Source organism: Coniophora puteana, assembly GCF_000271625.1.
Source record: "Coniophora puteana RWD-64-598 SS2 unplaced genomic scaffold CONPUscaffold_8, whole genome shotgun sequence".
Classification (NCBI taxonomy): domain Eukaryota; kingdom Fungi; phylum Basidiomycota; class Agaricomycetes; order Boletales; family Coniophoraceae; genus Coniophora; species Coniophora puteana.
The window spans coordinates 2,153,267-2,167,455 of record NW_006913060.1 but is presented as its reverse complement, the minus strand read 5'-3'; the positions used below and the strand labels follow the sequence as shown (position 1 = coordinate 2,167,455).

Below are 14,189 nucleotides of genomic sequence, written 5' to 3'. Positions count from 1 at the left end.
TTACTGTTCATCCACTCTTGTCACCACTGTGCCTCCGATGGAAAGCAGCATCCTAACAAGGTGGATGAATATTGACTTCCAAACACTGAGTTCATACTTGTGCAGGAAGTCTGGGACGAAGAGTTTGAAAAAGTTGACTTTTTTATCAAGAAGGAACTCGGAAAAAGCATTCTAGAAAATGGTTAGAACAAGGAAACAATTGGTGGAAGGCTGGTTTACCGTAGTCGGTACATATGAGTGCTTGCCCAGCATGTCATTGACCTGCTTCGAGTTGACAAGACATCCCTTCTTGAATATCTTGCCTCTAGCTGTTCGCACACAAGCCTGATGCTTTTTGCTGTCAAGTCTGATTTTGAGATGTTGTTGCATGTCTGTCATTGTTCCCATCTTGGAGAGGAGGTGTTTTGGTACAAGGCAACGTGGGCATGGGTATTTTGCAAAGTACTTCAGCGTAGATAGGATAATTCTGGACATTAACATATGTTAGCAGCGAAAGTCGAGTTGAGTGAATAGATTTACTTCTCAGGGTAGTCGCCAGTATAAGTTACAATTCGGAGGAGCACCCGTCGAATAATATCATCACCACATTTTGCAATGATACCTTCAGTATATGCACAACAGAACTCCTCATCTTGCAGAATCAATCTCCACACACCATGCACTATTTTGCATTTAAGATGTGTGTGGACTTCTCTCGTAGGTGCTTTCCCATATATCTCTGCATAATTGCTCTGCCAGCCATCTGGAAGCTATAGAATAACATCAGTTCTGTATCTCTCCAAAGGATAAACAACATACACTTGGAATATAGGCAAGATGATGGCATGCTTTAGCTGTGGGCTTTCCACGAGTATATTTTGACTGGTTTCCCACAAACAGATAAATTGGCCAAAGAAATGCTTGCCCAAAATTTGAGAGAAGTGTTGCATCTGAAAAGAGCATGAGCAGGACAACAAACCCCTCATAATCATCTCCAGGAGGGCAAGGAGCAGTGTTGACTTCACGATACATGTCCAAGACAGAATCCGAGCTATATATTTCAGAGTAGACACGGATATCTCTGCCATCCGAGGTTCTCCAGCACTGTTGAAAGGGAGTGGTGTTGTAATTTGTAAAGACATGGTCTTCAAGTACTCCCTTGATGATAGATGCAAGGTTTTGATGATAAAAGTTATTGACAGTAAGTTTGGGGACATGTTGTTCACCTCCGTGCGTCTTCTTTCCTTCAAAAGGCATGGGAATGTTGATTGATGATCTCTTCCATCCATGCTCTTGTCAAAAAGTGCTGTCTTGCTTCATCTTCAAGTAGTTATCGAGATGTGCACCTTCTGTCTGGGGGTTAAAACCCACTGCCTCCTTAGCTTGGTAAAGGGGATGCCCATTGAGTGCTCCAAGCCTCGCCATCTCGGCTTCAGAGTTTCTGTTTGACCCAGTACAAGACCACGCCATGAGTATGCCACGAGTTGCATTAGAGAAAGGAGTCATAGCCTCCTCAGCTGTAAATTCAGCAAGCTGAGGGTCACTTGAAGTGCGAAGGGATGTTGATGGAGATTTCGGTAGTCCACCTTGGAGTAGAGGACTGTCTGAAACGCTCTGCAGAGTTTCCAGAGGGACTGAGTTGGTTTGTTGGCATAGATGTGATACGTGCCAAAGTCATCAATGGCTGTAGTGAATGGGGAGAGCCCAGGTCCATTGGTTTTGTCAACAGTAGTAGAGTTAGAAGGTTCACGAGTGAGTTGTTTGAATTGGGGAATATGCGACAGATGGGTAGAGCTACTCGGTAGAAGATCATCAAAGCGCTGTGGCATACGAACTAAGGGGCCTGAGCAAGATGAGATATGCATCTAATAGTATAGAAATCAAGTGTTAGATGGAGATTATGTTGTCATTAGGATCATGACGCACTGGTAATGCCTGATGTACTGGAGACATCTCCCTGCTTGAGTCTGGCTCCTCATCTTCATCATGATACCCAGATGGTCCTGGTACCTGAGAGAACAAGCCATTGTGGCTATCTCTCTGCTGTGCAAGCTCTGCATCCGAATCATGCTCCAGATATGGTGCAGCAGTGTTGAATATTGTTTGTCTTGCAGCAATTGTCTTAACGCATGTGTGGCGGTGAATGCAAAGACCTGTGGTATTTTTACAGATTTTATCACAGTCCTCACACTTCTTGGATCGTGAAGGTGGCATTGAGCTGAGTGGCAGCAGAAACGCATGACTTGTGTGTCTGGAATTATGGAGCAGGGAGAGGAACTCAGCACCAACAAGCGCTCATATGAAATTGCGTTGGCAAGCATTATCAGCCCCAATAAAAACACCAAGAAGGCAGATCATCACGTACCTAAAAGGTATGCCCGAGCATGCATTAGGTGCGCAACGATCACCGAGCCATGGTTATTGCTGCTACAAAATTAGCCTGACAGCGGCGTCTTCGGCCACTCTCTTTGTGCACCTTGAAAATGTACTCAGCCTGCAGGCCTGTACTTGAGGTGTACTAGTACACCCTTAGCAACTTAGCATTGTTGTCAATATTCTAGTATTAATGCAGCATTGGCTGCAACTTGCCTGTGAAAACATGTCTACTGGACACGCTTTCAGTCCGCTGAGAGCAACAAGTCCTCGGTGCAGAACCAGATTGAAGCTGCTCATAAATAGAAGTGAAATGGAAGCTGGTACTAATTTAGTCAGGTTAAATTTGGAATCTTGTTGGAATCCAGTGCCTCAGAGCCACCCAAAGTCAAGATGCGTCAAAACAAGATGCGTCTTTGGTGACATTACTGACTCACCTTTCTTTTTTTATTACCACCACCATGCCCCGCCACACCCGCTCCAAGTCACAGGTGCAAGGTCGCGCTTGTGCTTGCTCTGCAGAGCCCTCCCCTTCCCCCTCCCCTGAACGGCCACCTGCCAAAAAACCAGGACTCACCGTGGCTCATCCTCCTCTTCTCGTGTCCCTCCATCCTCGCCACCACCATCTAACTCATCTGGTCAATCTGGTTGGTCAGCAAAAGAAAAAGCACCTGGTGCCCCACGTGTTGAGTCAGCATTGTAAGTTTTGCCTTTACCTGTGTAGGACAGCTTGATAACCTGTTCTGTAGCTTCAAAAAGCAGTGCGACCGAGTCGCAAATTTCATCACATGCACTGCTGGTCTGTACTCTGAGATCGACGATGTTCCTTGATGGCAAGGCAAGTGCGTTTGGGACCACACTCCCCCACTCCCTCAAGAAGAAAATGTGTCATATGTGAGTTATTTTTGCATTTTTTGTTATCAGCACTTTGCTAACTATATGCACATCACATTTTGTAGGTCCAAGGGCAAGCTTCTGTGGCATGACAAAGTCTTTGACTTCATCAAGTCAAGTGCTCTGGCTGTCCTCAACTTGCTCAAGACCACAGGTATGAGCGACGAGCTCAAGAAATGCATCAAGAAGGTAAGAAAATTTTGTAATATGCACATATATGCATCCATACAAACCCTCCACAGCTCTGTAACCAAGTCAGCGTCACGAGGAGTACAGACTTCAATCCCATCAAGGATATTATTGGTCAGTACGCCACTATCAACCCCCAGAGGCCACTCGATCCATATGTCGGCAAGGGTGTGCCTTGCAATAAGTGGGGCTTTAACCATGTCCAGCCTGGAAAGCTCCTCTGTCCAATAGAGCACCTCCTGAAGTATCTCAAAGATTCTGACAGGTGGGTATCATTCTGTTTATTCTCTGTCTACAGTACACTCACTATCCTTTGAGAACGTGTGCTAAACTCAAGGCGGGCGACCTCAGCCTGAGAAGCCTTCCATCCTTTGTCTTTGAGAGTAATGGGGAGCCATGTATGCATTTGGATGGAGGTTATGATAAGGACTATGTTGCAAAAGGCATGTTTGAGGGATTTCTCCTCATACGTGTATGTACCACTATTCCCCTTCTGTGCCTTCTCTAACGCATTCTAGGTTGGCAAGCACATCATGGTCGCTCCGAAGGCTGCCTTGAAGGATGACCCACTACCACTCTCTTGTCGAAGCAAGGGCTTGATCATGGATACACCCTGTATCATTGCAGAACACTTGCCTTATCTTACTCTCGCGGTGAGTGTACTTTATCTCTATTTATATTGGTCTACCTAATTCCATGCATTTAAGGGGCGCTCAGCAATGTCTACTCAGCAGTGGGGAGCGATTGCCGATGGAGGCTATGTCTGGGAGAAGGAGTACAACCGGATGCTCACACTTGTCTTGGACCCGCTCCATGAGGAGGAGATCGCCAATGCCTTGCACTATCTGAACCTGTGAGTATTATTTGATTATTACTACAGTTAATTTACAGTAGCAACAGAAAAATATTTGGCCATGAAAAGGGCATGGTCAACGACTCCTCGGATGACAACAACGACAGCGACGAGAAGAACAACAAGGATAGCTTCTATATTTGGCTCTGGGAGCAAGCAAAGGCCAAACAGGCTGCTTGTGAGTGGGCACAGACCAAGCTTTGGGCCCACACTGCCGACATCACACTCCAGGCAGATGCAGATCATGCTGCTGTGGGGGACCTCCTCAACGCAGCAATTAACGAGGTTACAGGGAATGAGGAGACGGCAACTCACGAGGTAAGCTAATGATCATGTCTGCTGCTAGTTGCTTACTAGGACACTTCATCTATGGCCCAGACTCATGGACGTCCACCCATCAGCTCTGAGTCCTGCGCTTGCAACAGCTCACCCAACAATGATGCTGTAGGGACTTGTTGTTCACTGATGCTATACCCCATCCAGTATCTGCGGCTAACATTAGCTTTAACAACAAGCACATATCAGAGGCAGAGCTCTCTGAGAATGAGCAGGTACTCCCTCTGAAAACCAGTCACAGCAAGAACACTTCCTCAAGCAGCGGCAGTGGGAAGGTGAACCCACAGTAAACAAGTACGTGCTCAGCTACTGTTGTTAGATCATCTGACACACATTTGTATAAAATAGATTGTGCATCGCATTCTTGACAATCTTGTTGGCCTCTCTGTCATGTTTCCGACCAGCTGTAATTTGTGTACGTTTGTAGTTTGTTTGGTAGGACTTTGCTGTACTATGTTCGGACTTGTACAATCAAATTTGGTTTCATTGTATCTTATATGTGATTTGTAAGGCTAGATAAAGTTGTACCTTGTTGCAACACTCAAAAACCTTTACAGATGCTCAATATCCCTTAGCAGGCCCAATAGGCTTACTGACCTTCACGAGCTTCAAAAGGCCTACCATCCCTCGTGAACATGGGCAGTTTTTGTGAAATCTGATTACTTTGGCAAACACACCCCTTCTTTGTGAAAATCGAGACTGCTTCCTTACACTTTTGACCAGACCCTAGCCGTGTTGGGCTTATCAGTCCTCGCGAGGCTTTCTGGGGCCTTACCAACCGTTCATCAAGCTTATGAACTTGTTCAGATGTTTGTTGTATTTCCCAGTTTTTTTTACTGCAATGAATAACATAATTCTGAGAATTTCTTGCCTTATTACAGGCAAAAATGTATTTGTGAAATCTACTCCGGGAACCTGGGAGAAGCCTTTGGCCACTAATTGTGCATTATACTTCTTTAGATCTCCTTTTTTCCCCATATTTCTGTACAAATACCCATTTATTTTCTATAGGCTTTCAGCCCAGTGGACACAGTTCTTTGTGTCACGTGCCATACTCATCTAGTTGTCCTAATTCTGCTTCTATCACTTTTTCCCATTTGGGCCAAAAAAGACTTTCTTTGCTTCTTCCAATGTTTTTTGAGTCTTTATCTGTTACATTTGATTTTTTAAATGTCATATATTAATATTCTTGGAACAAATATTTGTTTTTTTTTTGAGTTCTTTTACAAACTCTGTAAGTTCTGGGAGTTTTTCTCCTTTGTATAATTTATTATAATCATGTACTATTTCTGGTTGTTTACTCTTTCTGGGTTTTTGTATTTCCACTTCTGGCATGTTTAGTGTTGTGCAGGGCCAGGCCTGAAGCCCTAAAGCCCTTGGGCCAAGCCCTGTATAGGCCAAGCCCTGCCCGAGCCCTGGCTAGGGCTTTTGAGGGCCTAGGGCCTGGTCTGGGTTGTTGCAAAGCCCAAGCCCAGGGCCTAAGCCAGGGCCTGTAGCTAAAATTTTGAAGAAAAAAAATGTTAGTATGACTGTACAACTACTCTAGTAACAAAAAGTTCTATAACTTGAACTTAAGCATTAGCTAGTGTACAATGTTTTTATTGATTGTGGGAAATTCTAATCAAAGTGTGCTGTGTCCTGATCTAGTTATGGCATTATCTGCCCTTCAATTAGAATATAGCCTTGAGAGTTATGTCAGTAAATAAGGTGATTTTGACTCAGCAGGTTACTAACGTCCCAAAGACAGTTATGGTGCAAACAATGAAGCTGAAAACACCTCAGCACCTCAGCACCTCAGGCTCAAGGACTTCATGCCTATCTTGGCTCTGAGATGCCTTTTCCAGAAGAGATATCTATTGTCCATTGGTGGGGTGTAAGTTACTTGTTGTATCACATTTTATGGTTCTAATCAGTGCTACAGTTGAATTCTCCTTTGTACCTTATTTGGGGATCATGTCAACACCGTGTCTGCCCAGGGAGAACCAGGATGTTTGAGCTATGCTCCAATAGAGATACCATGTCCCAAAGATGCTAGCAAAGATATGAAGAAGTGTGGAGAAGGACCAGATGTGAACCAGAGATAGCGAAGGTAGAGGAGTTGCACGTAGAAGCAAGGAAAAGATGCTAAGTACAGTGGAGTACAATGGAGATGACAAGTCAATGTCAAGTCAACTTGGAGTATGATTGGAATAGAGATGACAAGCACAAAAGAATATCAAAGGCCACAGGAATGTTGGGACAGGAGTAAATCAATATTCATACTATCACAAGTTGAATGCTACCACTATTTATATTGTAAGTCCAGATCTTTGGATAAGCTCCAGATATCTACTGGCGTAAGTGTGGAGTATCATGAGTAATCACCAAAATAGACTGAAGGTCGTAAGAATACAAAACGTGACAGGTGTAATTGTGGAATAATGACAAGCATAATTATAGTAATGACAGGTAAAATGTGGAGTGAGTTGGTCACAAGAGAACATGCTGACTGATAATTCCTAAGTGTGTCAGCAGCTAAAGATACCAAAGTAGTACCAAAGGAGCAAACATGGATCGGAGTTTGACTAGAGATGCATGGGCGTAACAGATCACTTTCATGCAGCTACCTGTCCATTATGGCCTCTTCAGTGTCCAATGAGCGTGCTTTTTCATGCAGCTGCTGAAATAATCACAAAAAGGTGCAATCACATTGGTGGAGATGTTGTTGAAGCTATTCAGGTGTTGAGAACACTCTGCTGCCAGGAATTAATTTTCCATGAGCTAGGGCCATCCTCAGCAACTGAGTTATCCTTTGAGATGACTGAGTGCAATGTTATTGATGAAATGACTGTTGAGAAGCATGATGATGAGCTTGGAGACTTAATTTTAGGTATTTCAGACAATGAGAACCATTGAGACTTGGATGAATAAGTGTTTTTTACTACAGTGATTATTGTGACACAATCAAAAGTTGATGTCTTCACTGTTTTTTACTGTCTGATTTATCCTGATAGCTTCATTGAGTTGAAAATGGACCACTCTAATTTTTTATGCACAAAGGAAGCAAAATACATGATTTTATAGTGAAAGCCCTGGCCTAGGCCCAAGCCAAGCCCAAGCCAAGCCCTGGCCCTATGTCAGGGCCTGGCCTAGGGTTTTGCAAAGCCCGAGCCCTCAAAATCCAGGCCAAAGCCAGGGCTTTCAGGCCAAGCCCGGCCCTGCACAACACTAGGCATGTTGCTTTTATTACTCTGTGTGTCTGGTTCTTTATTAGATTTTTCTGGGATTTCTGACTGTGCAGGCGCATCTTGCATAGGCATGGGAATAAACACCCCAGTGCAATGCACATTGTCTATTTTAGGAAACTTGTAGTTTCTCAATGACAAAGATGATTGCGAGTATGTGCTAGAAAGCCTAGACAATGTGGACTCACAGGGCTTTAATTGAAGACTTGAGTAACAAGGCTTGTTAGAGCTGAGGTTGATGATGATAGTTGTTCAAGTAAGAGAGACTGAAGATAAGATTCATGTGTAGCAACTCATATATATAGGACACAGGGAGCATGTGAATCAACTACCATACTTGTAACTAATCGGCCCTAAACCATGCATAACATGGACAGCTGACCCATAGTCCACGTGGCCAAGTGCAATAGATGCAGGTCATGACACAAGCATGAATACATAAAGGTGCTAAAGATACTCTAAGGTATAGTGTAAGAGACAATGTAGAACTGCTAAGGGGACATTGTTGATGGAGTAGCCAGCATAGACATGTAGTGCTAAGCTGACCAAAGTTGTAAAAGGGTCAAGTACCACTTGTACTTTTAACACTCAAAACTCTAATTGCTTGTGAGTGAGAATCAAAATATCTAACAGCCTTTGGACCATCTTCATATCCCATAAATAGATGTTTCTTGTTTAAAATATAAAATGAAGTGCCAAACTCCTCAAAATGTGATATATTCAGTTTATTGTTTGACCACTTTTTGATTTGAGTGGCTGTGCCAGTTAAGGCATGTGGGTACGTTCTGTTTTGTCAATAAGTTGCATGCAGTGAAGCTTGCAACCACAAAAATTTCAGTAAGTTGCAGGCCAATAGGACTGTGCAAACTGCTTCTATTATTGTTCTGTTAAAGTGCTTAGCTACACTGTTTTGCATGTGTGCATAGGGTGTTGTTACCTCTAAGGAAATACCCCTGTCTGCAAAATCCGGTGGTTCATTTTCGTATTCCTTTCTATTATCTCATCGGATTTTATTTTGTTTTGTAGTTATATTGTCTTTCTGTAAATGTAATGTAGTTCTTTATTTCTCAGGCTGCCTTGCTTTTTGGCTTGAGGGGAACAACTTGTTTACATCTACTGTAGTCATCTACAATTGACATCAGGTCCTTGTGTCCATTTATAAAAGCAACACATGCTGGGCTCCACAGATCAGTGTGGATTCTTTCTCCAGGCATGGAAAAACAGTTTTTTGCTTCTTTCGGAAATGGTGTGCATGTCATTTTTGCTTTTTCACATGCATCACAATCAAAATGGTCTGAACTCAGCAAAATGTGTAGTCCATCTACCATTCTATTTTTATTGGTCTTTTTGAGCATGTTTATACCAATGTGGCCATAGCATTTATGCTACTTGTACCATGTGTGTGCTTCATTGTCTTTGCCTATTTGGGCATGTTCTTCATTTACTATAGGTTTACAGTAGAAATAATATATTTTCTGTTTAAGAACCCCAATGGCAAGTGTCTGGTCATTGGAATTGAGTAAATGAACTTTGTTATTCCTATAGATGGCTTTGCTGCTGGCTTTATCAAGCCTCAAAACTGATATTGAGTTTTCAAAGCAGATGGCATATGTAGCACACCATTAATGTCAGGATCTTTTCTTTTCCATTTACAGACATTCTCAGGCACACCATGCCTTTTCCAGCAACTTTTATTCCTGGTCTACTGATTCTGTTTACTCTCATATCTTTTTAAGGGTTGGTAATCTATAAATATGTGTTTATCTGCGCATATATGGAAAGTTGTTTCCAAATTGCTCACCCAGTAATAGAAGCAAGTAGTGTATTGAGAGGACTCAGCCATCTTGACATCATCATCTGATATAGGTACAGAAGTTGTATTTACTTCATAGTCCTTGGCAGTCTGAATGTCCTCAGAGGTATGTGCTTCTTCGTGCTTCCTCTTCTTTCCTCTATTTCCAGGAGAAGCTGCCTGTTCTTTCCCCTTTAGGGAAATCTTCTGTTCAGTCCAATCCTCAGGATAGCCATACTTTGCAAAACACTTCCCCTTATGGGGGCAATTACAGTATTTACACAGTAATGCATTCTTAACAGTGCATGTGTTGTACTAGTGCAAATTAACTTTTCAGTGGATACAGTACAGTTTTTCCTTGTTTGACTTGCCATTCCGGATGCACTTCTTTTTCACAGGACAGTCTTCTTTGTCATTGCTATCTTCATTGTTGGAAATTACTTTTTCCCCATGGCAAATCCATTCCTTCCACATAGTGGTAGTGAGATTGCTTGTAGATCTGATCTTCTGCCCAGTGCCATCAGAAGCACCATAGAAGCCTGAGGCCCAGGCATCCCATGAGCATGGGAGTGTAGCAAGAATAATTTGTTGGAAATTCTTTTCATCAATGATCTGGTCACCTGATGCTGATGTGTATTGGTCTTGCATATTCTCCAACTGTCCAATATGATTTTGCATATTTGTCTTGTTCCCAGCGTGCTTTGTAATCATCTTGCAATAGATATTGATCACATGCTGAGTCAACTTGACCTCAGAGCTGGCTCTGAGTGTATCTAAGACATTGAATGAGGTAAGCTGCCTCTTTGTCTTGGGATGTTTATCTCTAAGGTATAGTAGGAGTTCATCAGAAATAGAATTATTCATGATGTACTTGGCGGTGTTGGCCCACATCTCCCACAGAATCTTCCACAGAACCCTGTTTCAATTGGTATGGCACAGGTTGATTGGCCAATCACCACTCATGATCTTAATACTTCCTGCAAACTCAAAAGCACTATTTGCGTGCTTGGTCCAGGTCCACCATTTATTGGTGTTCCCATGAGTTCTGCAGAGTTTGTCTTTGCCCTGCATGGCCATGACCTTCAGGTACTGGCTCTGCAGGCAGGCAATCATTGCCTTGTATGGGTCTGCCCAGTTCTATGGAATGGTCATGTGAACCAGACCTGAGTTGACCAAATGGTCTGCCTGCATCTGAGGTGGCTGGGTCTGTGGAGGCAGCATAGGAGCTGAATCTGGAATGGCAGGAGTCAGATTGATGGGGTTAAGCAGCAACACAACTTATAGAGCGGGGCTGTGGTGTAAAGCTGTTGAAAACATTGGCTGTGCAGGCTTGGCAGGGGCCTTGCCCTTATTGGTCTTGGAGTATATCACAATGTTCTTCTTTGGGCCATTGCCGGAGGTCAATGCTGCCAGAGCGTGAGGAGGAGAACCAGACTTGTTGCCCAAAGAGGTGCAAAAAGACTTAAACAATATGATGAGGAGGTAGGTTGCGCTGTTACAAGCAGGTGGGGCTCATAACCACTTGGGTTTACACAAATGTAGGTGTCTGCACTGATAGCAGTCTAGTAGTATTTCAGTTGGCTTTTATACTAGTTAGACTATAGGAGTACTTGTACTACTCTTTTTTTTGTAGTTTAGCTTATGATTATTCTAATGTATGTATTCTACATCTTCAGGGTTTGGCCCAGGGTTTATGATCTATCTGCTGGCCTTCCCAAAGGTCAGCCTATCTGTTCTTGTGTTTTTCCTGTTGGTACATGATCTTTCTGATGCTCGTCCATGTCTCTTGTGTTTATTTTTTTTGCTCAGCATCTGTCAATCACTCATATGCACTTATGTGCTTTCTTGCTCTCAATACAGATCACCAAAGTACTAGCTCCTGCAAAAAGTATGTGAAGGGGGGTCATATGACCCCCACATTTTTTGAGCATGAAGAAAGTTTGGACAAGATCAGAACACACCACAGCTAGCAAATAACTTGAATATTTAGCCTATATAGTCTACAAAATCTCAGGATAGCCATGTATAAGTTTTATAATGATCAACAATGATTTGATGCTGCTATTGTCTTAGAAAGTATATAATGAAACAATGGCAGCAGTTCCCATCTTGGCAGTGAAAGGTGAACATACTCTCACCTAATAGTGTTGTTGGTTGGGTGGTTTGAGGCTCAATGCAATGGTAGTTCAGTAGAGACACCTGTCCTTCCCACACTTGTGGTGTTAATTTAGTGTTACCCTGGCATCTGTAATCACCATTTATTTAGGTCTTTTTTGACTTCCTCTCAACATTGGCAGTTTTTGTAGACTTGGACTTAGAAAAATAGCTAGCTCCCCCTACTTGTGTATCCCCCTATCTCCTGTCCCTGGCATTGTCTGGTAATATAACCACACTGTTTTGATTGTTTAAATCATATCTTTGTTGGCATCCTCACTTCCGTTCCATACCCACTCCCCTAGGTAATGCCAACCCACACAAGCTTGCTGTCCTCCACAGCAAGCTCAATGTTCTCATTTGTTTCTGTGCTATTTTATCCTGTTCTTTTTGCATCATAGTATCTAGCTAGTCTACATTTCAATTGAGCTACTCACTCATGTTTTTATGCAGGAATATACACATAGTATACAGCCAAACATGTGGAGGACTTAGATTTCAGGCTTGGTAAGCATTCTAATATAGTGGTGTGTACTATATGCCAGAAACACGCTGAAATGTAGGTGAGTATTCCCAATAAGGTGGGCAGGTCAACCTAATAACTGCAGGTCTAGAACCTTAAGCAGAAGGAAACCTGGTAGTTATATTTGCCACTACATGACAGGAATAGCATCAACTCCTCAATTCCTTTCATTGCATCTGATTGATGACATGACAAATTCTGTTGCATTCAGGGTCAGTAGAAATTTAGAGAAAACATGATATATACTGCACAAAGGATAAGTGAGTATGAAGTGAATGATAGTATGCTAAATACAAGTCTGAAAAGCCAGTTGTCCATGTCAAGATCTGACCCAATAACAGAGCAACTCCTGTATGTCTTCTTTGAAAAAGTGGATTTATTACCCTTGTGCTAAACTCTTGGATTGCTGTCCTTGACAACTTTGTCCAAAAGCTTGCACTTCTGGGCCAATTGTCCAATGTTCCATTGTCATGGTTTGATGCTTCATGTGGTTACTGGATTTTTGGCACCCCACCTCTGCTTACGCAAAGTGTGTGTATTGGCACTGGATGCAGCAATGGGAGCAGTGTTGGCAGAGGTGGCAGCATGCACAGAGGCTGGAGTTTTGCTGGCCAGAACAATGTTGGAGACTGTAATAGGCTTGTCAGGCTCCACAGGAACAAGGCAGGAACAAGGAAATCAAGGTCAATGGCAATGGGAGCAGCCACAATAGCAGTGCCAATGGTCTCTGTGGACTTGACAACCTCAGCAAACTTGGGAGCAGGAGTGGGGCCAGGCAGCAGCAGGTCAGGAGCATGGGACTCAGGTGTGGTTGGTGGCAGTTGGTACAGATGCAGGGGAGTCAGTGTAGAGGGGGTGGAAGCTGGTTCAAAGGAGGTGGGAATAGAGGTAAGGGCTGGTTTAGAGGATGCAACGGGAGGGGTAGAGGGGACAGGGGCAGGTGTAGCAAGGGTGACAGCAGGGGTAAAGACGAGGGCCTGTTCAAAAAGTGTGGTAGCAGTTGCCAAATGTGCAGTGGTAGTTAGATGGGGCACAGCAGCAGGTGCAGAAGGCATGGTGGCAGGTGCAGAGGGAGCAGGGGCAGGGGCAAGGGTAGAGGAGGGTGCAGGTGCAGGCAGCCTACAGTCAAAATCTGGTGTCAAGACCTTGCACATTGCAATTTGCTGCTTGCGAGATGCAACTTCAGCATTGTTGACTTGGATGAACTTGCAGGTGCCAGCAATAATGGCATCAAAAACAAACTGGAGAGTAGGCATGCCACCATAAAGATTGCTGGGGTTGCACCACTTGTCAAGGGGCCAGCCAATAAGTTTTTTAACAAGATGGTGCCAGACAGTGTTCTGTGGTTGTCCCTGAATTGTTAGTAATAAATACTATAAGTAGGTTAGCAGTAGATAACAATGCAAAATAACAGATGACATACCAAGGGCCCTCTGTAAATCTGCCTGTATTGTCACCTTGACCTCCAAGGCCTTGGACCTGAACTTGTGGGTGTCAATGTTGGCTGAATAAATTTGGAAAAATGAGTATGTCAGGCAAGGGGGGGGGGGAAATCAACACATATTTGTTGGAAGGAGATCCAGAGACCATCAAGCCCTTGAATTGAATGCTCAGGTTCATGACATCACCTTTGATGTACCACTTGAGGAAAGCTCCAACACCAGGACTTGTGTAGAAAAACTTGGACACCATGGCATAGTTGGGCAATCTGTGTACAAAAAAGATGAAGGCCTCAGCATGGATCTAGAAACAAGGCCACAAAGCTAACATAGTTAGTAAGAGAACAAGGAGGAAATATAATGAATCTCACCTCCTCAGCAACAGCTGCAAAGCTTGCCATGCACTTGGCAGAACAAATGTGAGCAGTGACAT

General features: G+C 43.4%; 4 protein-coding genes across 4 annotated transcripts; 1 reads left to right on the top strand and 3 right to left on the bottom strand.

Annotated features, from left to right (window-relative positions):
* Positions 1-1,236, bottom strand: CONPUDRAFT_58000 (uncharacterized protein; the record flags this gene model as incomplete). The annotated part of the gene is made up of 4 exons (XM_007771534.1): positions 1-171; positions 220-466; positions 520-749; positions 799-1,236. The coding sequence occupies 4 exons, from the start codon at positions 1,234-1,236 to the stop codon at positions 1-3; spliced, it is 1,086 nt and encodes a 361-aa protein (XP_007769724.1).
* Positions 1,237-3,172: 1,936 nt separating this feature from the next.
* Positions 3,173-4,615, top strand: CONPUDRAFT_155475 (uncharacterized protein; the record flags this gene model as incomplete). The annotated part of the gene is made up of 7 exons (XM_007772188.1): positions 3,173-3,246; positions 3,312-3,435; positions 3,489-3,700; positions 3,754-3,907; positions 3,954-4,088; positions 4,143-4,288; positions 4,336-4,615. 7 exons carry the CDS (start codon positions 3,173-3,175, stop codon positions 4,613-4,615), a joined length of 1,125 nt encoding a protein of 374 aa, XP_007770378.1.
* A 780-nt stretch (positions 4,616-5,395) lies between these two features.
* CONPUDRAFT_58185 (uncharacterized protein) lies at positions 5,396-5,602 on the bottom strand (the record flags this gene model as incomplete). Its single annotated transcript, XM_007771548.1, has 1 exon — positions 5,396-5,602. One exon carries the CDS (start codon positions 5,600-5,602, stop codon positions 5,396-5,398), a length of 207 nt encoding a protein of 68 aa, XP_007769738.1.
* A 7,206-nt stretch (positions 5,603-12,808) lies between these two features.
* On the bottom strand, positions 12,809-14,189 carry CONPUDRAFT_74360 (uncharacterized protein; the record flags this gene model as incomplete). The annotated part of the gene is made up of 4 exons (XM_007771664.1): positions 12,809-13,690; positions 13,775-13,821; positions 13,946-14,025; positions 14,128-14,189. 4 exons carry the CDS (start codon positions 14,187-14,189, stop codon positions 12,809-12,811), a joined length of 1,071 nt encoding a protein of 356 aa, XP_007769854.1.